The following is a 24742-nucleotide window of genomic DNA, read 5'->3' on the forward strand; positions in this document are numbered from 1 at the left end:
AAAAAACTAAATTTTATTTACACATATTTGAATTACTTTTTCTTCATTTTTTTTGAATAACAAATTAGTCTTCATTGGATAATTATGAACTTTACAAAGTGATTTATAGTTTGTCAGTTATTTCCCATACGGTATTCCTATTTAAAATGGCCTTAAGCTATAAGGTGGGTATACTTATAGTTTCTAAATGAGGAAATAAGACTATAAGGGTCTTAACTAGATCTGCTCAGTGAGTGGAGGCAGAAACGGAGCTTGAATGTTTTAGGTATGCATATCAACACTGCCAACGTTATACTGAGCTTTTAAGTGTATCCTTGGAAAATTGTGGAAGCATGCTTGGTTAAGTGTTCTTTAGAAAGGAACAATCCATGTTCACTTGCTTCCTGACCCCTCTCTGCATGATGCAGGTATTGCAGGTCAGGGAGGATTATTTGCCTTGAGCACCATTATTTCTATTTTCATTCTAATGTCTATTATTTTTTTTTTTGAAGGCAGACAAGTATTTTATTTTTTTCTTTTTCTTTTTTCTTTTTTTCTTTCCTTTTTCTTTTCCTTTGTACTTTAATGTCTATTATAACTTCAGATTTATATGATCATATAAACTGCGATAGGGCCCAAAATATTAAAAAAGTACTTAATAATATGACATTTTAGAATTTAGGCTTTTGCTCTAAGAAGTATTTTGTTTATGTTGATGTGTGTCCTGTATTGATCGCCCTATATAAATCTTAAAGGAAAAAACAGGCTTTTTATAATCTTGGCACGTTCATTGAAAGCACTATGCTCTATTGTAAAGTAAAATATACCACAGAGTTAATTCCCATTTCACTAGGTCCTATTCCTGTCTCACAGATTTATGAATATTTGATGAACTGCCCTGGTTACCAGCCTTCTAGGTATTTAGAGCTCCCTCCCCACCCCCCACACCCCCCATTCCAATCCCTGAGATGCAACTCTCGGAGTTTATTTCTTAAGTGAAGTTACTTCTATTTTTGTGGGGGGGGGGGGTTTAAAATGATTTTATCTGAAAGATAGGAAAGAATTAAAATGTGAATTTTATTTACTTTGAAACAGTGATTCTCAACTAGAGGCAACCCTGGCCCCCTAGGAGATCTTTAGCAATTTCCTGAGACATTTTGGTTGTCACAGCTGGGATGGGGATACTACTGATACCTAGCAGGTACAGGCCAGGGATACCACTAAACATCCCATAGTGCATGAGACAGTCCCCACCCCCCCACACCCCCCCCCATAGAACTACGGGGCCCCAACATCAGTGGCATTGTAGAAGGTAATAATTACCGCAGAAGTCTCCCTTCATTCCTATGCTAGTGATCTGTAGAAAAAAAGGCTCCGGTGAGTCACATGAGCAACTCAAGAGTCATGAATTCTGCTACTTTATGTTTCTTAAAAATGGTAGTAGGTGTGTGTGTTTATAAGTTTTTATACAACTGGAAAAAGCTAAGATGGCTGTGTGGATGCAGCAATAAAATCCCCCCAACAAATTTGAGAATGGTTCAGCTGATTCACCATCATTCTTTGTTTGGTGGGAAATGTCATCCTGTCCCACTGAACACTGAAAACCAGAGGCTGATGGATGCATCTGTAGTTTCATACTACAGGATTCTGCAGCCAGCCCTCTTCTGATCAGAGTCCAGAGTAAAGTTGACTTTGGTCTCCAGAGTGGATGGTCATAAGCCTTCAGGGGCACATGTGTAGGCTGATGGCTCTGCACTCAGGGGATGGATGGAAGGGGCAAGAAAAGGAGAGAGTTCCAATAATGTAGGTGGCTGTGGCCCTTGTCAACAGGGAAGGGAAGGCTATGAAGGTTGACATTCCCACTACTTTAACATGGGAAGTGTGTGCCCAGTTATCATGTAGGTGAGTGTGCCTCAGGATACTGCCCATACACACAGGGAGGTGATGGTCTCAGCAGTGACCATACTCTCTTTCCTGGTCTCTCTCTCTCTTTCTCTCTCTTTTTATGAGAGAGAGCACGAGTGAGCAGGGCAAGGGGCAGAGGGAGAGGGAGAAAGAGAATCCCAAGCAGGTTCCACGCCCAGTGTGGAGCACCATGCAGGGCTTGATCCCACGACCCTGAGATCATGACCTGAGCTAAAATCAAGAGTCAGGTACCTAACTGACTGAGCCCCCCAGGTGCCTCTTTCCTGGTCTCTTTGAAACTAAAGGCACAGACTGGCAAGATGGCTGGCCACAGTTAGCCAGCATGGGGAGAGAACAGTGATGCCACAGCAAGAGTAATGGTGTCCACACCCTGTCCCCTGTCAGAGACCACCCCCCTGAATGACAGGTGGGCCTGCACAAGCACATTACACCTTCAGGAAGAAGAGCCACAAATAAAGTGTAATGATAAAGTAAGATGCTTTTTTCCCCCTTTGCATTAAGAAAGAACAAAGCACAAAACATAACCTTATTCCTGTTTTCCTCTTCTCCCTCCTGTAACATCACTTCTAGAGATCAATCTTGCAAGGAAAACATTATCACGAAGTTATCTAGACAAGAGGATCACTATACATCATTGAAGAAAGCACTCCTGATCGCCAACACTGTAAGATTTTGAAACCTTTCTCTGGGGAAAACCTCATTGTTTCTCAGAATGTGAACACTTAGAACAAGGCCAATAAAAAAGCTATATATTCATTCATTTATCCAGTTAACAGGCATTTTTTGAGCTCCTATCAGATGCGAGGACTTATTCTGAGCATTTAGGACTATAGGGCCCGACCTCAGGAGTTGGGTGTAGTTGAGGGGATCAGATGACATAAAATGTGCTGCCTGGTAGTGAGGGAGACGCCAGGGGCAGAGAACAGAGTGTGGCAAGGTCATTAAGGACACAGTGGCTGCCCATCATGAGTAATCTTAACCTCTTGAACCTTCCCCACCCCAGCCTAGAGTGTGTGGGTTCATAGCAATGTGTAGCCCATCACAGGAACATTTTCTTTGTTCCAAAGAGCCTACCTGGTTTAATTGTACTGCAGAGAGGAGGCTAATTCTTGAATTTGTAACCTGCTCAGAATATTAGCTCCTGTCCCACTTTAATGTTTATTTTAGAAAGCAGCATTTGGATACTTTTGAAACATGCAACATTTCCCAAGTTTGTTATTTACTAAGTATATTCAGTAGTAACTGAATCTGGTAAATCTGGAGGAGTCCAGGGACTTGCTTTGCCTCAGACTCAAGTATGACTGTGTATAAAAGAGGAGGTACTTGGCCTCAGTGGCAGTCTTCCTATAAAGACAGCTACAGGACAGCATTATGGGAAGGGGCCCACATGGCCTGGAGGTGGCAAAGAGGTTTCCTCTTTGTACTGGAGACTCCTCACCCCTGTTGATCTAGAACGCCATTGCTTAGGGTTTCTGAGCATAGCGTAGACTCAGAGATTTGGGATTCTGTTTTTGGGAGAGGGGGGAACATTTTAGCTAGCTCAGCTGTACTAGTTAATCTATAGACATATATGATTTGGTCTCTTCTACTGAACAAACAAGAATATCGCATGCTTGCAATATGCCAGATACCGTCTTAAGTGATTTACTTGTCTTCACTCACTTCAGCTTCTCAGCATCTCTGTGAGGTAGACACTAATTTTATCTCCATTTGATCATTTCTATTTGCCCTCATTTGCCAAGGAAAGGGAGCATCAATAGTAAGTACCCAGCCTCAGGCTCCCAGCTAGTGAATGGTGGGGCCAGGATTCAAACCAACTACCCTGAGCAGAGCTGCCTGGGAGTGTGCTGGCTGGGCCTCCTCTTAGAGATAAATGAAGGTTTTTGTGTGTTTACCCGCCTCAGCACCTACTATGGTATATTAAAGTAATTTAATCAAAAATAGTGAAATCTCATCTCTGTTAATGGAGGACTGTAATCATGCTAAACACTCCAAATATTGGACTATTTACCAGTCATTGATGTACAAACAGAGCTGATCAACAAACATGTCATGTGAATGAGGAATCAAACACCTGCCCCACACTGGGCCCAGCCTTGGGCACTGAACACATAGATGAGTAATACGAAGGCCCTGCCAATGATGAGCTCACACTCTAGAGTGTCACATAACAGCAGTGATCATCAGAAACCGTGGAGTTGCACAGTGCAGGGTGCATGCAGAGTGCATAGATACATGGGGACTCCCAACCCCCCCTACCATGTGCCTTGGTCTTGGGCACATTTTGGGACTAGGAGTAGGCAGGAAAAGGCATTTTGCCTGGCTGCAGAGGACAACAGGGGGAAGCAGGTCCCACTCCTGCTGTAGAGAGGGATGCAGAATTATTGTAGGAAAGACTGCTTTAGATCTGCTCCAACTCATGTATCCCAAGTAGCAGTATGTGCTACCTCTGCACGCTGCCACTTTCCCTCTGAGTGGACCCAATTATCTCAATCACTCACATTTAAACCTGATATGGCTCCCTTTCCAACACCCAGAAACCATTTGTACCCTGCCTGTTCACCCACTCTTATTCTCAGTGTTATTATTTGTAGCTTACATTATTTCCTGAATAGACAGTCCAGAATTATCTTCCAGAAAATATTAGAATTAGTAATAGAATTTAGAAGGTCATTGGAAACAAGGTCACTGTTTTGAAGATCAATATTATTTCTATAAACTACAATAAACAGTTAGAAAAAGAATTTTAAAATATCATTTCTAACAACATATTTCAAAAAAATCAAATGCCTAGAAACATACCTAATAAAAGAAATAATAACAATCCTTCACAAACTTTCAGAAAATATAGGAGGAAGGAGTGTTTCCCACCTCATTTTCTGGGGCCAATATGATCCTAATACTAAAGCCAGACAAAGAGACTACAAGAATAGAAAATCAAAGACAATATCCTTCATGAATATTGTTGCAGAAATTCTCAGCAAAATATTAGTGAACCAAACTCAGCAACTAATATAAAAAAGATTAAATGCTCTGACCATGTGGGATTTATCTCAGGATTGCAGGGTTGGTTTGACTTCCAAAAAATCAGTTAATATAGTAGTGCAGTATTAGTAGAATTAAGGACATTTGAAAAGTCCAACATTGTTTTATGATAGCAACTTTCAACAAGAATAGCAGGGAAATTCCTTAAACTAAAGAAGGGCATCTACAATGAACCCATAACTAATGGCTAACCATAGTTGATATTAAGAGACTGAATACTTGGGCAGCCCAGGTGGCTCAGTGGTTTAGCGCCTGCCTTCGGCCCGGGGTGTGATCCTGGAGACCTGGGATCAAGTCCCACGTCGGGCTCCCTGCATGGAGCCTGCTCCTCCCTCTGCCTGTGTCTCTGCCTCTCTCTCTCTCTCTCTCAAGAATAAATAAATAAAATCTTTAAAAAAAAAGAGAGAGAGAGAGACTGAATACTTTCCCCCAAGATCATGAAAAACACAACAATGTCAGCTTTTGCTGCTTCCATGTGACATTATATTGAAGTTCTAGACAGTGCAATCTTGAAAGAAAAGAAAAAGCATCCAGATTGGAAAGGAAGAAAAATGTCTTTATTCACAATGTGATACACATACACTTCTAGAAATAATGAGTTCGTCAAGGTTGTAGGGATCTAAAATCAATATACAAAATCAGTTATATTTCTATAAACTAGCAATGAACAATCTGAAAATGAACTTCAGAAAGCATTTCTATGATAGCATCAAAAAGACTAAAATACCTAGTAATAAATTTAACAAAAGTACCAAATTTAAATGCTGAAAATTCCAAAGTGCTGTTAAATGAAATGTAAGTGAACAAAGAGACATTCCATATTCATGGATTGGATGACTCGATATTATTAAGATGGCAGCTCTCTCCAAATTGATCTATAGATTCAATGCTGCAAACCCCATTAAAATGCCAACTAGATTTTTTTGCAGAAATTAAGAAATTGACCTTAAAATTCATATGGAAATGCAAAGGTTGCTGAATAGCCAAAACCAATCTTGGAAAAGAGGAATGAAGTTAGAGCACTTAAGCTTCCAGATTTTGATTCTTAGTACAAAGTTATGATATCAGGAGAGTGTGCCAGTGACATGAGGATAGGCATATTGATTGATGGTACAGAACTAAGAGTCCAGAAATAAGCCCTGACATTTATGGTCAATTTATTTTTTACAAGATCAGTGTGGGAAAGGATCATCTTTTCAACAAATGGTTTTGAGGCAATTGGATATCCATTTGCAAAAAGATGAACTACCATATCCCATACACAAAAATTAACCAAGAATGGGCCATAAACCTAAATATAAGAGTTAAAATGACAAAACTGTTAGAAGAAGGCATATGCATAAATTTCTATGACCTGTATTAGGCAAGGATTTCTTAGATATGACGCTAAAAGCATGATCCATAAAGGGGAAAAAAAAGCCCTGGTAAATTGGACTTCTCAAAATTAAAAAATTGTGCTCCAAAAGATAAGCCATGCTCTGGGAGAAAATGTATGCAAATTATATATTCGGTAAAGGACTTGCATGTAGAATATATAAGAACTCTTAGAACTCAGGAGACAACCCAGTGTAAAAAAATGGCAAAATAGGGATCCCTGGGTGGCGCGGCGGTTTGGTGCCTGCCTTTGGCCCAGGACGCGATCCTGGAGACCTGGGATCGAGTCCCACATCGGGCTTCCGGTGCATGGAGCCTGCTTCTCCCTCTGCCTATGTCTCTGCCTCTCTCTCTCTCTCTCTTTCTCTCTCTCTATCATTAAAAAAAAAGGCAAAATATTTGAATAGACATTTCATCAAAGAAGACACATGAATAGCCAATGAGCACATGAAAAGATCATCATCATCACTAGACATCAGGGAAACACAAGTCCGAAACACACTGAGACACCACTTCCCAGCCCTGGCATTCCCAGCCCTGGGATTTCCAGCCCTGGGATGATGATAATCATCCCATGTAGTCAGTAATAAGTGTTGACAAGGATGTGGAGATGGAACTCTCAACCACTCTCATGCTGGTATAAATGTAAAGTGGTAAAGTTGCCATTAAAACAACGACATGGTCATTTCTTTAAAATTTAAACAGAAATGTACCACATGATCCAGTAGTTCCTCTCGTGGGTAGCTGCCCAAGAGAAGTAAAAACATGTCCACACAAAGACTTGAGTGCAAATGTTCCTATCAACATTATTCCTAATCTCCAAACCAGAAACAATCCAAATGTTTATCCACTTGTGATTAGATAAACAAAATGTGGCATATCCATACAGTGGGATGATAACAAGGATAAAAAAAGAACAAAATACTGATTCATGATACATCCTGAATGAACCTCAAAAGTGTTATGCTAAGCGATAAAAGCCAGATGCGCAATGCATACCGATGCATATAGTGTATGCTTGTTTACCTGAAATACCCAGGAAAAAGTGAATACAGAGAGGCAGCAAATAGACGAGTTACCTTAGGTTGGGAAAACAGCCATGAGATGATGGGACGTTCTGGAACGAGTCAGTGGTGATGGTTTCATAATGCTGTAAATTTATTAAGAATCATAATTTTCCTACTTGGACATTAAAAATTTGATGATCACTCCCAAACCAAAAAGCAAGCGGGCATATTATTTATTTTTAAATAAATAATTTAAAATTACTTAATTTTCCCTAAACCAACTTTATATCTTTTTCTGATTTTGGACCCAAAGTAATGGCTGACATTTATATGCTGCTTTATGACTTAGCCCCTTTGTCACACTAATAGCTACAGTGTCTCTCTGTGAGAAAGGTAGGGGTTCTTTATTTCCCCTGTTTTTCCAGTAAACAGTATCTTTTATTTTGATATTCAATTTGCTTATTGGTAATTTTTTATTCTGGGGGAAGAATTTGCCTCACTGTATTTTGCTTATAATACGTTTTCTTTATGCAGCATGGCTGAAATTTTTCTTGCTAAGTAATTGTCCATTTATGTAATTGATGAGGTTGGTGGGAGTGAAAATAAGCATAATTAATATTTTTAGTAAATTGGCAAGTTGTAATTGAATTGCCGGGAAGCTCTGTGCCCTCTGCTGCTGAGCCACGCAGTCCTCAGGTGGGGATGGGGCAGGAGTTGCTGAGACAGCCAGCACTCAGCCCGAGTCCAAGGCAGTGGTCAGCCTGTGCCTGTAGCATTGGCCTCTTTCCTCACTTGGGGTCATCTCCTGCCCACATCCTGATAGACAGTCCCTGGAAAGGACTTAGTCCCCCGGCACCCACCCAGCACACTGCTCTTGGCTCACAGTGTTATAGAGTGACTGCCACCTGAGGGATTCTTGCTTCATCATAACTCTGTTGGGCCAGAGCTCACTCTTTATTCAGTGATGCTTAGTATATGGAATGCATTTCCTTCCCTTTTCCTATTTTAATGAGATTCCCTTATGCTCTCATGCTCAGAAACCTGATGGACAGATAACGGGGAAAGAATTGCGATATATTCTAAATTGCATGGTTGTAAAAATCAGTGATTCAGAATTCAAAGAGCTCATGCAAATGCTTGACCCTGGGGACACCGGATGGGTTAACATCTACACACTTATTGAACTGCTTGAAGAGACCCCTAAGGTGAGTTTTATGATGACTTCATGTTTGATTTTCTGTTGATGGTGCGAAACTCAAGTATTCTTAGTGAAATAAGAGGTGGTCAGTGAAATAGTCTTAAATAGAGGACTTCATGTTTTTCAGCTGAGTTAATTTTCTTTTTTGTTTTAAGATTTTTATTTTATTTATTCATGAGAGACATACAGAGAGAGGCAGAGACATAGACAGAGGGAGAAGCAGGCTCCTCACAGGGAGCCTGATGTGGGACTCGATCCCAAGACCTGGGATCACATCCTGAGCCAAAGGCTGACGCTCAACTGCTGAGCCACCCATGCGTCCCTAATTTTCATTTAAAAAAAGATTTATTTATTTGTTTTAGAGAGAGTGTGCATGGAGGAAGAGGCAAAGGGAGAGAGAGAGAATCCCAGGCAGACTCTGCACTGAGTCCATAGCCTGATGTGGGGCTCGATCTCACAACCCCAAGAGCACGACCTGAGCTGAAATCAAAAGTTGGATGCTTAACCAACTGAGCTACTCTAATTTTCATTTTAAGTAAGAGTTAAGTGTTTGAGTTGTTTGATTTTAATTCTCAGTGTCTAAATCATATTGAAGGGTGATATTTGACATTTCTGGAAACCCATCCTGGGATGAGAGCACCTGTGTGTACAGGATGTACCTTCTTTTCACACTGTGCTTGCAGCACTCCTCCTGCAACCATGCATGGGCATGTTTTTTAATTACTCCTTTGGTTCTCATTAATATTTTAAGAGTTTTTACGTTCCCAATTTTAAAGATTTTATTTATTTGAGACACAGATAGAGTGAGTGAGAGAGAGCATGAGCGGTGGTGAAGGGCAGAAGGAAAGGGAGAAGCTGGCTCCATCCTGAGCAAGAAGCCTGACATGAGGCTCCATCTCAGGACTCTGAGATCATGACCTGAGCCACCCAGTAACCCTGTTAGTTCCCCATTTTAAAAAATAACTGTTTATTACCTCTAGTGATCCATACTAGGTTTTTGAAAACTTGACGGTTTTATTATTCGGAATGCTTTTATAACTTCAATAATGATTAGCACTTAAACATTTTAAGAATTTTTAAAAATTAGTGTCAGGTAGTGAATGTGATAGGCATGAACAGATTCTTTTTTTTAAATAATAAATTTATTTTTTATTGGTGTTCAATTTGCCAACATACAGAATAACACCCAGTGCTCATCCCGTCAAGTGCCCCCCTCAGTGCCCATCACCCATTCACCCCCACCCCCCGCCCTCCTCCCCTTCCACCACCCCTAGTTCGTTTCCTAGAGTTAGGAGTCTTTATGTTCATCTCCCTTTCTGATATTTCCTACCCATTTCTTCTCCCTTCCCTTCTATTCTCTTTCACTATTATTTATATTCCCCAAATGAATGAGACCATATAATGTTTGTCCTTCTCCGATTGACTTATTTCACTCAGCATAATACCCTTCAGTTCCATCCACGTCGAAGCAAATGGTGGGTATTTGTCGTTTCTAATGGCTGAGTAATATTCCATTGTATACATAAACCACATCTTCTTTATCCATTCATCTTTCGATGGGCACCGAGGCTCCTTCCACAGTTTGGCTATTGTGGACATTGCTGCTAGAAACATCGGGGTGCAGGTGTCCTGGCATTTCATTGCATCTGTATCTTTGGGTAAATCCCCAGCAGTGCAGTTGCTGGGTCGTAGGGCAGGTCTATTTTTAACTCTTTGAGGAACCTCCACACAGTTTTCCAGAGTGGCTGCACCAGTTCACATTCCCACCAACAGTGTAAGAGGGTTCCCTTTTCTCCGCATCCTCTCCAACATTTGTGGTTTCCTGCCTTGATAATTTTCCCCATTCTCACTGGTGTGAGGTGGTATCTCATTGTGGTTTTGATTTGTATTTCCCTGATGGCAAGTGATGCAGAGCATTTTCTCATGTGCGTGTTGGCCATGTCTATGTCTTCCTCTGTGAGATTTCTGGCATGAACAGATTCTTTTTGCGATGTTTGTTATAGACTTCTTTTTGCAGGTACAAATTAGCTTTTCACTAATATGATTTCCTGAGCGCCCACCTTGTGCAAAGTGGTGACCACATCCTAAACCAGTGTCATTTGGTCCTCCTTGAACCCTAGGTTGAAAGTAAGTCACAGGGCTCTCGCACACAGAAAAGAATAATTGTACCTCTCACTGAACTCCGCTGTGTTAGCTCCTGAGAATTGTGGCCTCTGGCTGTCCCAGCACATAGCTGTTTGTTTGTTTTTTTTTTTCCTCTAAAAGCAGAATATGGACATGTAAACGATCTGCTCTCCACATGACAAGTGACATGATCTTTGTTTAAAATAAACCACGTCCTGCTGGCTGCCATGCTTAAAAGCCTCAGGTGGCTGTCCAGGGTCTAGAAGAAAGCAGAACTTCCGAACCAGTATGGCAAGTGCCCATGTGGTCCAGCCCTGCTGACCACTTCCCAGAATCCTCGTGGGCCACACTGGCTCAGGTCCTCAGGTGTCCCCAGGCCCCTCCTGCCTCCTGGCCATGCAGTGGCTCCTGCCAGGATTCCCTTCATGGTCCTCTGCAGGTCTCACTGCACCAACTTTCTCAGGAACTTTCCGTGATACCTCTGCCAAAACCTGTCTGGCAGCCCCTGACCTCACACTCCTGCCCGGTCACAGTATCACAACTTGTTCATTGTGTGGTCATGCCTCCATGAAGACAGGCCTTTCTGTTTTTACTGCCTGTTGTACCTGTGAGGGCTAGCCCAGTGCCAGGCCAACTCACGAAACAGTGTGGTGAGTGAATGAATGAACATACAGGAATGAAGGAGAAAAATTAGAAAACACAGTTTTGCAAATAGAAAAAAAGGAAAATCACCACTAGTTCTAACATTGAGGGATCATTACCCACTATTTTACTTTGTTGTACATTCTTCTAACCTTGTACCTGTGCTGTATACCTGCACGCACTTTGTTTTCAGCTTTATTACGGTATAATTGATATACAAAAAGCTGCACATATGTATGCAATTTGAAGATTGGATACATACCTTCATATATGATACCTATTTTATTTTAAAATGAGATCCTATAACTAATGACTTTTCAGTCCATGCTTCCCTAACATGTCCTTAACACAGTCAATAAAAATTCTGCTGTGTGATTTTAAAAGATACAGAGTAAACTATTCCCTGTTGTAAACTACATGTTCTTCTCCCCCCACTTTTCTAAATCTTGCTACAATGGATATTATGCCTGCTTTTTTGCACCATTCTGTGATTATTTTTTTTTATAAATTTTTTTTAAATTTTTATTTATTTATGATAGTCACACAGAATGAGAGAGAGAGAGAGAGAGAGGCAGAGACATAGGCAGAGGGAGAAGCAGGCTCCATGCACCGGGAGCCCGACATGGGATTTGATCCCGAGTCTCCAGGATCGCGCCCTGGGCCAAAGGCAGGCGCTAAACCGCTGTGCCACCCAGGGATCCATTCGTACAGATTTCCAGAAATAGAAATGATTGGGTCAAAGAATATACATTTTATCCTTGAAATTATTTTTTTTATTTTAACAGAGGAATATATGTGTAAAGTACAAAATGCAAAAGATGCAAAAGGGAACATGGTGAGAAGTAAGTTTTTCTTCTAGCTCTGTTCCCTTGTCATTCCCCAGAGGCAGTCACTATTGCCCTGGAGTCTGTAGATTATCAGATTGTCTAATAGTATCCCTTACTGACACTGGCAATTTGCCTCCTTTTTAATTTTTACCATTCTGAAAGGCAAAAATGCCAACTCATTATTCTTTTATTTTGAGTTTATTTAGGCTGGGTGATAGATTTTTTTTCATGTTTATAGTACTTTTTTTTTCATGAGTGTAACTTAAAAATCATGATCCCCATTTCCACATGGGGGTTAGGGGGTAAACTCCCTTGCTTATGACCTCAAGAGTTAATTGGCTAAAGGGACAAAACCATGTGTCTGCCTCTAAGGCTCCTACTGCCTTTAGGAGAGATTCGTACTTACACACTTTCTCTTTCCCAATTAGATACAAAAACTCTCCTCCTCGGCAGACACCAAGGTGCCTCTCCTCCTGGCTTGGGATTCGGTAAGTAACACTTCCCTTGTGTGGTCCCAGGGTGCTACCGTCCCAGGTTACAAAGGTCCGGCTTGCTAAATGTGTTTGTTTTTTGTGTTAGGTGGAAGAAATCATTCAGGACTCAATTGCTAGGAATCTCCAAGCCTTCTACAAAATGCTACGGTCATATGACCTCGGAGACACAGGGCTCATTAGTCGAAATAATTTCAAGAAAATCATGCGCATCTTCTGCCCATTTTTAACAATCGAACATTTACTGAAGTGAGTGTTCTGGTAACGAAATTAATTCGGGTCATGTCTCTCATCGAGTCTGTTTATAATCCTAAGACTTTTTCTATGTGTGTTTGCAGTATCGATAGGGAATATTGATAATTGCTATTTATTGGGTCCTTACTAACACAGAACACTGGTCGGGAGTTTGCCACACGCTCTATGATTTAGTCCTCACAACCGCCACGGAAGGTGGCTGCTTTTCCTTTCTGTGGATAAGGAAACTGAGGTCTGAAGAAGTCCCTATTCACAGTCACGTAGCTAGGAGGCCTCCCGGGTCTCTGTGACTCTTTGCTCTTAACCCTGATACTGTTTTACCTCCCAGGATGCCAGGCTGCCATCAGCTATCCTGTGCAGAGAGGCTGGAATTATAGTTCTGTTTTACTTTAGTTTAAAACTTACCGCAGGGCACCTGGGTGGCTCAGTCAGTTGGGCACCTGTCTTTGGCTCAGGTCATGATCTCAGGGTCCTGGGATTGAGCCCCACATCAGACTCTCTATTTAGCAAGAAGTCTGTTCCTTCTTCTGCCTCTGCTCCTCCCCCCTGCTCATGCTGTCTCAGTCTCTCTGTGTCAAATAAGTACATAAAATATTTAAAAGAAAACAAAACAAAAAAAAAAAGTAAAGCTTACCTGGTGGTGACTGAGCGAAGCTGGGAGGGGACAAGGATCTTAAGAGACAGAAGAGCACAGAGCCCTGAAGGCCTTGTAGGTCTCCTGCTGAGTGTCTTGTTCACCACTCCCACTACCCCCACTCAGCTGCTCTGGGGGCACAGAGCCCTCTTGCTTCCTTCTCTGTGGTGACCTTGAGAACCTTCAGCTTGAATCCTGCTTACCTGACCACCACCAAATGCCCCACCATGTGCTCAAGCTTGTGGTCCAGAGCCTGACCTTAGAGACCATTTGGTCCACGTTTCCTACTGTGGACAGTGATCTGGAGGCTGGGTGGAAATCCGATTGAATCGCAGGGAAGAAGGTTACTATGATTTTCTTTCAGTTCTTCTGACTAGAATGTTAAAAATCCTGTATTTGTTGCTTTTGATTACATTACATTGATTTCAGGTGACACGGTTGATCTAGTGGTAGTTGGCCACTCAAGTCTCTTTTCTGTGAATGTTTGTGTTTCGTTACCCATTTTTCCTGTGGTTGGTTTTTGCAGGAGAAGAAGGGTTTACAGGAGGAGGTGAGGCTGAGGCTTTCCTGAGCAGGAGGCACACAGAGCGTGGTGTTTGCATTTGTCCGTTTCTCAAACGTTGGCAGAAAGGCCAGCTTGCTGGAGCATGGGAAACCCAGGAAGGGGGTGAGACGGGGCAGCAAGTCAAGAGACAGGGTTCTAGAGGGAGCTCAGGGGGCCTGGACGAGGCCTCTGTGGGGCAAGAAGCCAGGCTGCAGGGGCTTCAGCCGCTATGGCCTTTGGTCTGTGCAGTCAAGAGCAGTGGGACCCACAGGGCAGTTCACTGATTCCTTCACCTAGTCTTCCACTCCATGGGTGGTATTAGGGAGTGCCTCCTGCATTCCTGCTCCTGCTTAACTGGTTAACAGAAATCCCTTTATTTCCAGGGAGCTCTAGTGTGGGGGAAAGAGATGGAGACAAACCCAGCATGGCATGTGAACGTGGTTCAGAGGAACGATCACTTACAGCTGGGCAGGAGGGAATCTGTGAAGCTTCTCGGACATGATGCCTGAGGCCAAAGGAGAAAAAGAAGAGCATTCCAGGACATAGGATAGTGGGGAAAGCACAGAGGAGTAGGGGCACATGTGGGGACTGGCAAGCCATCTGGGACCATTGGGGCAGGCAGTCGTATAGGGAGAAACAGCAGGGGGATGATACTGAGGGACAGGTGAGGAACTGGGGCCATCTGGCAGGGCACTGGTTCATGCCAGCATCTTAGAATCATCTGGAGAGCTTTGAAAAAATCCCAAGGCCCATGCCCTGTTCACAGGCCAGGCCAGGCAGTGTTATACTGAAGTCCCCACTTGCTCTGATGTGCAGCCATAGTGGAGAAGCACAGCCCAGGGGGTGAGGAGCCTGTGAGGTGGCCTTGGATGTCTGATCCATGCTTTATAAGGGTTACTGTGGCCCCAGTGTGGAGAAGGTACTGTGGCAGGGAGAGGCGAAGAGGACAGGTACGTGGCACAGGGGGTGGCAGTGGCTCTGCAGAGGGGTGGCTACTCTGTGACCAGCTTGGCAGAAGGATAAGACTCAGTGACTCTGGGAGTGAGGGCGCAAGGAGGGAGGGGGCTCAGATGACGACCAGAGGCAGTGTCACTGGAGTTAGGAAACATGGAGGAGGTCGAGTGAAACCTCAGCAGGAGACTTCCAGAGGACGTGGGCACAGAGGGCGGCCTGCGCTGCGACATGATTCTCCTTACGTTGACAGCCTGAGCACTCGTTCAGCAGGCGTTGATCTGGAAGCAGATAGCAAGCCTTATGAGCTGAGAGGGCGTAGGTAGGACCTAGCAGAGCACCGCCAGCTCATCAGTGACCTCGAGCCTCAGGAGAGGGGCGGGTGGGAGAGGGCCCCACCAGGCCGCAAGGGGCAAGGTGGACCCAGAGTGTGCCAGTGACTGTGCAAGGAGTGTGGGAAATGCAGTGTTGAGGATTGGATTCACCTCTGAAGCTCCTGCACCGGCTCTAGAACAGTGCCTGGTGCATGGTCAGGGCTGCTTAAGTGTTGAGTGAGGGAATGAATGAATGAAATGAAATGAATGAATGAAAGAAAGAAAGAAAGAAATCTAGTGGATTGGTCATGCAGGTAATTGGATACTTGATAGAAGCCTCTCTAATCCCTTCTTCATGATGCAGCCAGGCTTATCTGTCTCAACCACAGATCTACTCATGTTAAAACCCTGCAGAAAACACCCCAGTGTCCTACTGCTGTTAGGAAAACATCCAGATGCTTTTTTTTTAAGAGTGGCTTCCTGGGCTCCTCATGATCCTCGCACCCTCCAGAGCTCAGGCTGTGCAGCCGGACTGCCTGGGTTCACATACCAGCTCAGCTCCGGACTAGCTGTGCCCTTGGGCAAGTTACTTACCCACTCTGAGCCCCGATTTGCTCACACTAACGTTACTTAGGAGAGTGTGGTAAGGGTCAAGGGAGATCCTAGACGCAGAGCCCTGCACCCGGTACTGAGCTCAAGAAACATTTGCTTTGGCTGGTGCTGTTGCTCTTTACTCAGTGCCGACTAAGCTGCTGTTTCCTGAAAACCCCATGCTCTCTCTCACCCCTCACTTCTAGATGGCCCATTCCCTCGGTTCTGAATGCACACTCTCCCAGCCACTTGGCTTCCTGGAGCAGGGGTTGTGTATGTAGTCTGTTCACAGTCATAGCTATACTACTCAGCACCGTGCTTAGTACCTGCAGCATAAATACTTCCTGAAGCAATTATATCAATGGCTAGTATTTCCTGAACTGCCCCTGGCTGTGTGGGAAGCAGCATCGTGATAATCGTACTGTGATTATTACATCTGCAGTTTGTGGAGCTTGTGTACATACAGCCAGTCGCAGAGCTAGGAGCTTTCTATGGATCCTCTTACTTCATAGTGATCCTCTGAGGTGGGTGCATTTTATAGACAAGGAAACTAAAGCAGAGAAAGGATGATGTGCCAGCCGGTGATTCTCAATCCTTTAATAGGCTTAAAAATTATTGGGGACCAGGCCGCCTTAGAAATTAAAAGTGAGATGTTAAAAATGTTATTGCAGAAAACAAAAATGAATGTGTACTTTCTTGTTGTGTTTCCCTGTAGGCTCAGACAAAACTTTGGAGTTTCAAAATAATGACTTATTTGGATGATAAGGAGGTTACAGAAATTATAACAGGTGCAACCAAAGGTAGCTGGTCGTGAGCTAGTGAAGGGCTGCAAAGAAACTGAGCTAATTTCTGAAAACTCACTCCAGCTCCTTGTTTGTACCTGAAACATTTCCACAGTCTTAGAAAATGTTAGAGAATACAACTTGTCTGTGCACGCTTTCCCTCTGGTCACATGCTATGAGGCCTCTGAAAAACCCACTGTGCTCGAGAGGTGCAGGGTGGAAAAGGCAAAAGACTTCCTCGTGTCCACATGAGAATGGTTTGGGCCTCCCGAAGTCCCAGGAACAGCTGCAGACCACACCTCGTAAACGCTGCCATCACTCGTAGGGCTGTGAGGTCCAGAGCTGATATTCCAGCCCCGGGAGGCCGATTCCAGGCCCACACCCACAGCTACATGCTCTGCTGCCATGTGGGTTCTAACAAATATATGGCATTTTGTTTTGGTCCCCAGGCTTTACCAAGTGTGCTACGATGGGTGTGTACAACTTTTATGATTAGAAAAATACTAACAAACAAAATATTGAAAAGGAAAAAAGTAGTTCTTGTCCTGTTAGTAGTTTCCTACAGTTTTCTAAAATACTTGCAATGTGCCGAAGTTCCAGTATAGGTATTTCCACAATTCCATCCCAGAACTTGCAGTTTCAGAAAATTTATTCTTTTTACATGTGCCGTATCTTTATTACAGTATTCTTACAAACTATAAACTGCATACATTTATTTATTTGTTAAAGATCTTATTTATTTGAGAGAGTACACGCGTGCATGCATATACACACCTGAGCCGGGGGAGGGACAAAGGGAGAGAGAGAGAATCCCAAACAGACTCCCCGCTGACTGTAGAGCCCAACTCGATCCCAGGCCCTGAGATCATGACCTGAGCCAAAATCAAGAATCGGCCACCTAACTGAGCCACCCAGGCATCCCTTCATGTACATCTTTGAAAAATAGTTTGAGCATCTCCATCATGTATATATATCCATGAAACCACCGCAAGTTATCAATCAAGATAGCAAATATTTTCATCCCTCCCACCCCCACTTCAAGCATCCTTGTGTCCTCCTGCAGTTCATCTCTTCCGCAGCCCTAGTAACCACTGGCCTGCATCTGTCATTGCAGATAACTGCATTTTCTAGTGGTTTATATAAATGAAAGCATGCAAGATGTTCTCTTTTGTCAGGCTCTGTTCCCCAAGCGTAACGAGTTTGAGATTCATTCCGGTTGTTCCCTGAATGCACAGCTGGTTTCTTTTCATTGCTAGGTACTATTCCATTCATTAGTACATCTTGTGGAGCATTTGGTGGGCATTTGGGTGGTTTCCAGTGTTCCGTCTTTATTTGTCTTGGATAGATGCCCAGGGGTAGAAGGGCTGGTTCCTCTGGGTGAGTGTATATTCAAGGTGTACAGTCTAGGTGTCTTCCAGAGTGGTTGCACTGTTCTGTGCCTCACCAGCAGTGAGAGAGAGCTGGAGGTACTCACATCCTTGTCAGCACTTGGTAGGGTCATTCCTTTTCATTTTAGCCAACCTAATGGGTGTATTCGAATTCTTTTTAAATTCCAGACTCTGTAGTAGGTTTCAGGATATTGCTTCAGGAAGAATCCTTTATAAGAAATTTTTGGCATCCATGGGGATGAGTGGCCCACCACCCCACTCTCCGGTTATTACTCCAAAGGATCAGCTATTGAGTGACCATTTTCAAAGAGAGGAACAGCAGAAGTTGGATCTTTCTGAAAGGTAAAACAAAACGAAATGCAAACACATATGGAAACCACCGTGCCTTTTGTGGGAGAGGTGGTTAGTAAATATTTGTTGACTAAATGAGTGTTTTAATATTTTATTATTGAAATGAGGAAATATGGCAAACTATAAATACAGCAGTTAGGGCCAGGGGAGTTGAGAGCAAGCAGATATCTTTGGGATTATTATGTGGCCTGCTGATTCTGGAAATGAAAGCACTGAGGTCTGAGAGGTCTAAGGACTGGCCTCAGGTTATTCACAAACTTGGTGGCCATCCTGGGTTAAGAACCCAGGACCTTCAAGAAATAAAACAGGTGAACAGAGGGGAAGGGAAGGAAAAAATAAGATAAAAACAGAGAGGGAACTAAACCATAAGAGGCTCTTAACTCTAGGAAACAAACCGAGGGTTGCTGGAGGGGAGGTGGAGGTGGGGGGGGTAACTGAGTGATGGGCCTTAAAGGAGGGTATTTATGAGCACTGGGTGTTATATACAACTGATGAATCACTGAACTATCTCTGAAGCTTACAGTACACTACATATTAACTAAATTGAATTTAAATAAAAAATTTTAAAAAGAAAACCCAGGGTCTTTGGATCCCAGAGAACCTGTCTGCCATTCAACCATTACATGCCTGGGTTCACATTTGTTCTTCTCCAGAAACTTAGGCTCCTCACCACCATTTAATATTTATGGCAAAACATCCCCATTAAACCAGTTAACATTTTCTGACATGAATGATAGAATTATTCAAATGATCACCAAATTGAATTGTAACAATAAAACATGCTTAGCAAATCTGTTAAACATTGGGCTGATGAATATTCTAGCCTGTCCTCATTTTGAAAAATATAGGTTTAGTCTAATGAAAAGATATTATTTTAACTTGCCGGTTCATAGCTTATAATAAATCCACAAAGAAAGGTAAAATGTAGACCTATTCAGCCGACTTCACTCTGTCATTTCCCTTTAAAAAATTCTTAAGTATCGAGCAGTGGGAATATTTTAATGCTATGGTAATGAAATTTGAATATCTGGGCATTTCAGTGGTAGCTGCTTTATAAATGGGCAGAGGGATGGTATTTTAAGAGAAAGGTTAAATATTCTGTGATGAGATGCGTCTGCCTCCTAAAACCAGTGGGAAAAGTAATGGCAATTAGGCTTATTCTAAAATGTGGGCATTCCTGTGGAGCTCTTGAAAGTTGCAGGTGGAAGCAGCAGGAGAGAAGTCCTTTCTCCATGATTGTCACTTGGGCTCTCCTCCTCCCACTCCGGTGGGGTCCCAGAGACTCCGAGAGAGCTGAAGAAATAATTATTCATCATCACACTCCATCTCTCTCATACACATAGCACATCACATAAAATCTAGATTGTCTAAATCCGGTTGACTGGATAAATCAACTTGGAATAATTGGGAACTTCCCTTCCTTCCCATGAATGTTTGATGACTTCTTTGGCCTAGTTACCACAAAACAGCCCATCTCATTTAAAGCTTGGTAATGGGCTCTGGCTTTTTATGTCCCAGTTCACACAGATACTTATTTTCCCCACCTTGTCTGCCCAGTCACACGCCCTGTTCAGCCAGCATCAAGCTCAGTTGGAGGGCTTAGCACAGGGATGACCATATCCACAACCTTGAAGCTCCCTGTCCTGGCCTGTGGCCCCACCAGCACAACAGGAGGAGCTTTCACCTGATGGATGCAGTGCTGTGGGCCTCTCTGGAACACAGGCGAGTGAAAGGTTCTCAAGTCATGCCATCTAGCTGTGCATCTGTTTCCTGGTTTGGGAGAAAGGGGCTGGTGGACCTCCTTGTTGTCCTGGGTCTGATCGAAGTTGGGCGAGGTCTCTAGGAAGCACTCTGCTGGATCTAAATGCTTGATTGTGATTTTAGAACCAAGCCCGTGGAGGAAAGAAGCACCTCGACCAAGAAAATGACGAAGGATGAAGTGATCGAAAAACTAAAAAACCGTATTCAGCAGCGGGACCCAGCATTCAAAAAATTCTTTCTTGACTATAGCAAGGAGCTCACTGGCAGAATTCATGTGCGTGACTTCAAGAAGGTAGGAGAATGGGTGTCCGAGTATTTCTCTATTTCTTTCACTCCTGGAGAAGGTCAGGCTTTCAAGGACGGGCAGTATATTTTCAGCAAGGGTTTATTCCCTTCCAGGCAAAGGGGACCCATTTCGAGGCATCTTCCAACAATGTAAAAGGATTCTTTTGGCCAAAAACATCTTTGGCAACTTTCTTCAGAGAGTACTTTTGGTATGGATGTGACCAGTTGTTGGCATTTAAGCTTTGTCCAGACAGAGTGTTGGTGGATGTGGGGTTTGGCAGGCTGGCTGGGAGTACCTGGCCCCAGGCTTGGCACCTCAAGTACACCTGGGGCAGAACTGGGATGGGCAGCAAAGCTGCTCCGGCCCCTTCCCCAGCGGTGAGGAGTCCCAATGAGGCTGTGATAACGGCTGTGGTTTGCTCCTCGAGAAAGTGAAAAAAGAATCTGGCAGTAAAAACGGGAAGCTCGGAGTGCTGATGGGAACTGGGAGGTTGTGCCAGAAAGGACTCCGCTTGAAGGGTTCTGCATAGACTTCTCAAAGAATTAATTTAAGTGATTGCTTAAAATTCCTGTTACGACCCCTCTAGCTAATCATCTTCAGCTATTTTTAAGGAAAGCATTTCAGCTAATACATAGCAGTGTCTGTGTGCACAAATTTAGAAGAATGAAATGAAATATATTTCCAAGAAGAGAATAATTATATTAGTAGCTACTATTTATCTAGTGCCTGCCCCCGTGCCAGGCGCTGCAATAGGCTCTGTACTTATTTTATCTCCAAGTTGGCAGCGTCCCTGAGGCTGGTTGGAGGAGAGAGCAGGGCTGTGTCCGCACAGGGATGGGATTGGGTAGCTACCAACCCAGCCCAGACCTCCCGCCCCCCCAAGCCCAGACTGGGGGATGTGGAGGGCACGCAGGGCATGGTGAGGAGGACAGATTCAGGAAATATTTGGGAATAAGGGATAACAGACAAGAAAGAGGAAAATGGGTAAGGAGCGGCTCCTGGATCTTTGGTTTGGGGTACTGGGTGGCTGATGGTCAGTTATTGACATCTCCAGTGACCCGTTTCAGCGGGGTGGGTGGTGGTAAGTGGGTGTGAATCACCTGACACTCCCAGGGCACCTTGTCCTAGACTCTTTTGCCCCCCAAGTCCCCTGGCACCAGCCAGTCCTGACCCCTCATGCCCAGCTGTCTTGAACAAGCATGGTTCAGTCAATGATCTTAATTCACAGAGTCAGTTCATAGGTTCCCAGGAGATCAAGAATCCACTAAGCTGGGCAGCCCCGGTGGCCCAGCGGTTTGGCACTGCCTTCGGTCCAGGGCGTGATCCTGGAGACCCGGGATCAAGTCCCACGTCGGACTCCCTGCCTAGAGCCTGCTTCTCCCTCTGCCTGTGCCTCTGCCTCAATCTCTGTGTCTCTCATGAATAAATAAATAAAATCTAAAAAAAAAAAAAAAAAAAAAAGAATCCATTAAGCTGCCACTGATTTTTCGAGGGTTACCTTAGGGAAGGGCAGGAGGTGGTGGCAAAGCAGGGACTACTACCCCAGACCACAGACTGCGAGGACCGCTGCTTACCTCTGCTCACCTGAGCACAAGTCTGTAAGTTCAGCCGCAGATTCTTTCATCCTAGGGCTTCTCTGCCATCGCTAAGCCACTGGCTCTCCTGTTGGCATCTCTGCTTCACATCCCAGACCGTCCTAAAACTGCAGTCTCAGGTGCCTACCTGCTCACTTGACTTCTTCCCTGAGGCGTCCGGAGAAGGTGTATTGCCACCAAGGCCAGTCTGCCAGCAGCCCTTCCGTTCGCAAGAGGAGCCCTTTCCCAGTCACTCGGAGCTCCACTCTGGGGTCTTCCTGGACTCTCCCCTTCCTGTCATAGCCACACCCAGTGCATCAACAAAGCTCCTTAAAAGTCTCCCCAGGACACAGTGACTGCTGTCCCATCTCTGCCACTTCCAGCCATCGCCACCCCACTGGCCTCCCCGCACCTGCCCTTTCCTGCCACAGGGTCTGTCCAACCCAGCAGCCAGAGTCCTCCTCCCCAACAGGTCTGTAGAGGGGGCCTCTCTTGCTCAGAACCCTCTCATGGCCCCCCACCTCGTGAGAATACAAACCAGAGTCCCCGCAGGACCTAGAGGGTCCAGCACACTACCCAGCCCCTCATTGTGTCTTTGACTTCCACTCTTACCACCCTCCCCACTGCTCACCTCGCTCCAGCCACACCAGCCTCCTGCCCCACCTCACACCACCTGGCACCGGCTGTCCCCTCCGCCTGGAGGGCATCCCTCTGATAGCTGCGTGACTGCCCCCTTCACCTTCTCCAAGCCTTTGTCCACCTGCACTTCGAGGTGTCACTGACATTCCCAGGGCAGATATAACCTGCTCTCCCACCTCGATCTTCTTTCCCCCCATTTTCTCTCTCGGTGTTATCACCTGCTGCCACGCATGTTGTGCTTAGAATCCTTCCTTTCATTTCTTCATTCTGCTGTTGCTTGACTTCTTCCAATAAAACGTGCTCCAAAGGTGGACATCTCTCGGATAGTGATGCATCCCAGGTGCCTGGCACAAGGCAGGGCCCAACATTGGCTGAACGAATGGATGAATTTGAAGAGTAACTAGAATCCCTAGTAGAGCCCAGAGTGGGTGCCACCTGGGAACTGAGGGAGGCAGGTACAGAAGCCCGTCGGGATTCCCAGGCATGAGGCTGGTTCCCACACCCATCCGTGGCAATTCGCGAGCCCACCCTCGTCCTCTCCCTGCCCCTGACTTGCTCTACGTTCTAGCTGACCCTGAGGGGCAGCTACTTGCACGGTTGTCCTGCTGCTTGCTTCCTGGCGGTGCCTGCATACCTCTCCCCCCTCTCTCTAGTCTCCTGGCCTCCTACAGACTTTCCTGCCTCGTGAAGACGTGCCCATGTGAGAGGAAAGGAACGGCGAAGCCATGAAAGGACAGGACCAAGGTGCAGGGAGAAAAGTTGCTGTTGTGTCAATCACCAATTCGCTCTGAACTCAATTAGGCAGATTGTTGACTGGTTCCCTCCCCCAGGGATTTGTTGGCTTTAAGCTTTGGGAAACATGCTATTGTGACCAACCTCTTAGCCCAAAGATCAACAACTCTGGGATGATTTTTTTTTTTTAATTTTTATTTATTTATGATAGGCACACAGTGAGAGAGAGAGGCAGAGACACAGGCAGAGGGAGAAGCAGGCTCCATGCACCGGGAGCCCGACGTGGGATTCGATCCCGGGTCTCCAGGATCGCGCCCTGGGTCAAAGGCAGGCGCCAAACCGCTGCGCCACCCAGGGATCCCTCTCTGGGATGATTTTAAACAGTCCACTGGGAACCTGGTTTTGAACTTCATAAGCTGATAACTTCAAAGCATTATGTAAATATAAACTTCACTGTTAATTGAAGAGGTTGTTTATAGATCAGGGTGCTTCTCGGACCAGTGAGGTCGAGCTAGAGAAATCACAATCTTATGCTGTAGAAAGAAACACGAATTCAAATTAGACATAATGCAGGGCACCCAGATGTTGAAGGTTTGGGAATGTCGAACTTCAGTGGCAACGAAGCCTTTGGAATTGAATTCTCTGCGATCTGTAAGTGACGAATGACAACTGTGTAAGTGTGGTTACAGTACTGTGATGATGACGACAACTGTCCCTGGGAAAACGGCAGTGATGAGCGTACTCATCACCACAGCCACCACGCCAGTGATCGGGTCCCTGTGGCCTCTGGCTCTATGGACCTTGGTTCACGTGTATTGTTTCTAATCCTCGCAGAAGCCCTGTGGGGCGTAAGTGATACTATGCCCACTTCACAAATGAGGAGGCCAAGGCTTAGGATAGTGGCTCAGTGTTGTTCAGCTAGTAAGCCACTCAGGCCCTTGGATTGGGATCCATGTCGGTCTCTTAACCTCAGACCCTTGCTGGGTGTAAGACAGACTGGCTGGGTGTAATGTGGGCTAGCTGGGTATAATATGGGCTACCTGGGTGTAATGTGGACTGGCTGGGTATAATATGGGCTGGCCGGGTGTAATATGGGCTCGCTGGGTATAATATGGGCTGGCCAGGTATAATGTGGGCTTGCTCGGTATAATATGGGCTGGCTGGGTGTAATGCAGGCTTGTTGGGTGTAATATGGGTTTGCTGGGTGTAATATGCACCAGCTGGGTTGCAGTACTGGCTACCTGGGTGTAATTGATGGCACCTCTGAGATTGTATCTGGCCTCAGAATTTTGAGAGGAGAACATTAATTTTAATAACAATGTCCTTT

At 44.6% G+C, this 24742-nt stretch overlaps 1 protein-coding gene across 1 annotated transcript in view; it reads left to right on the plus strand.

The window, feature by feature from the left end:
* EFCAB6 (EF-hand calcium binding domain 6) overlaps positions 1-24742 on the plus strand; it is a 239622-nt gene that overhangs the window by 106695 nt on the left and 108185 nt on the right. Inside the window, exons 12-18 of the mRNA XM_055327800.1 lie at positions 948-961; positions 2478-2569; positions 8369-8536; positions 12551-12610; positions 12702-12862; positions 18241-18414; positions 20308-20476. Of these exons, the coding sequence (XP_055183775.1) occupies positions 948-961; positions 2478-2569; positions 8369-8536; positions 12551-12610; positions 12702-12862; positions 18241-18414; positions 20308-20476 (838 nt within the window). The remainder of the gene's footprint in view (positions 1-947; positions 962-2477; positions 2570-8368; positions 8537-12550; positions 12611-12701; positions 12863-18240; positions 18415-20307; positions 20477-24742) is intronic.

This window comes from Nyctereutes procyonoides, unplaced genomic scaffold, assembly GCF_905146905.1.
Source record: "Nyctereutes procyonoides isolate TBG_1078 unplaced genomic scaffold, NYPRO_anot_genome, whole genome shotgun sequence".
In the NCBI taxonomy this organism is placed as follows: domain Eukaryota; kingdom Metazoa; phylum Chordata; class Mammalia; order Carnivora; family Canidae; genus Nyctereutes; species Nyctereutes procyonoides.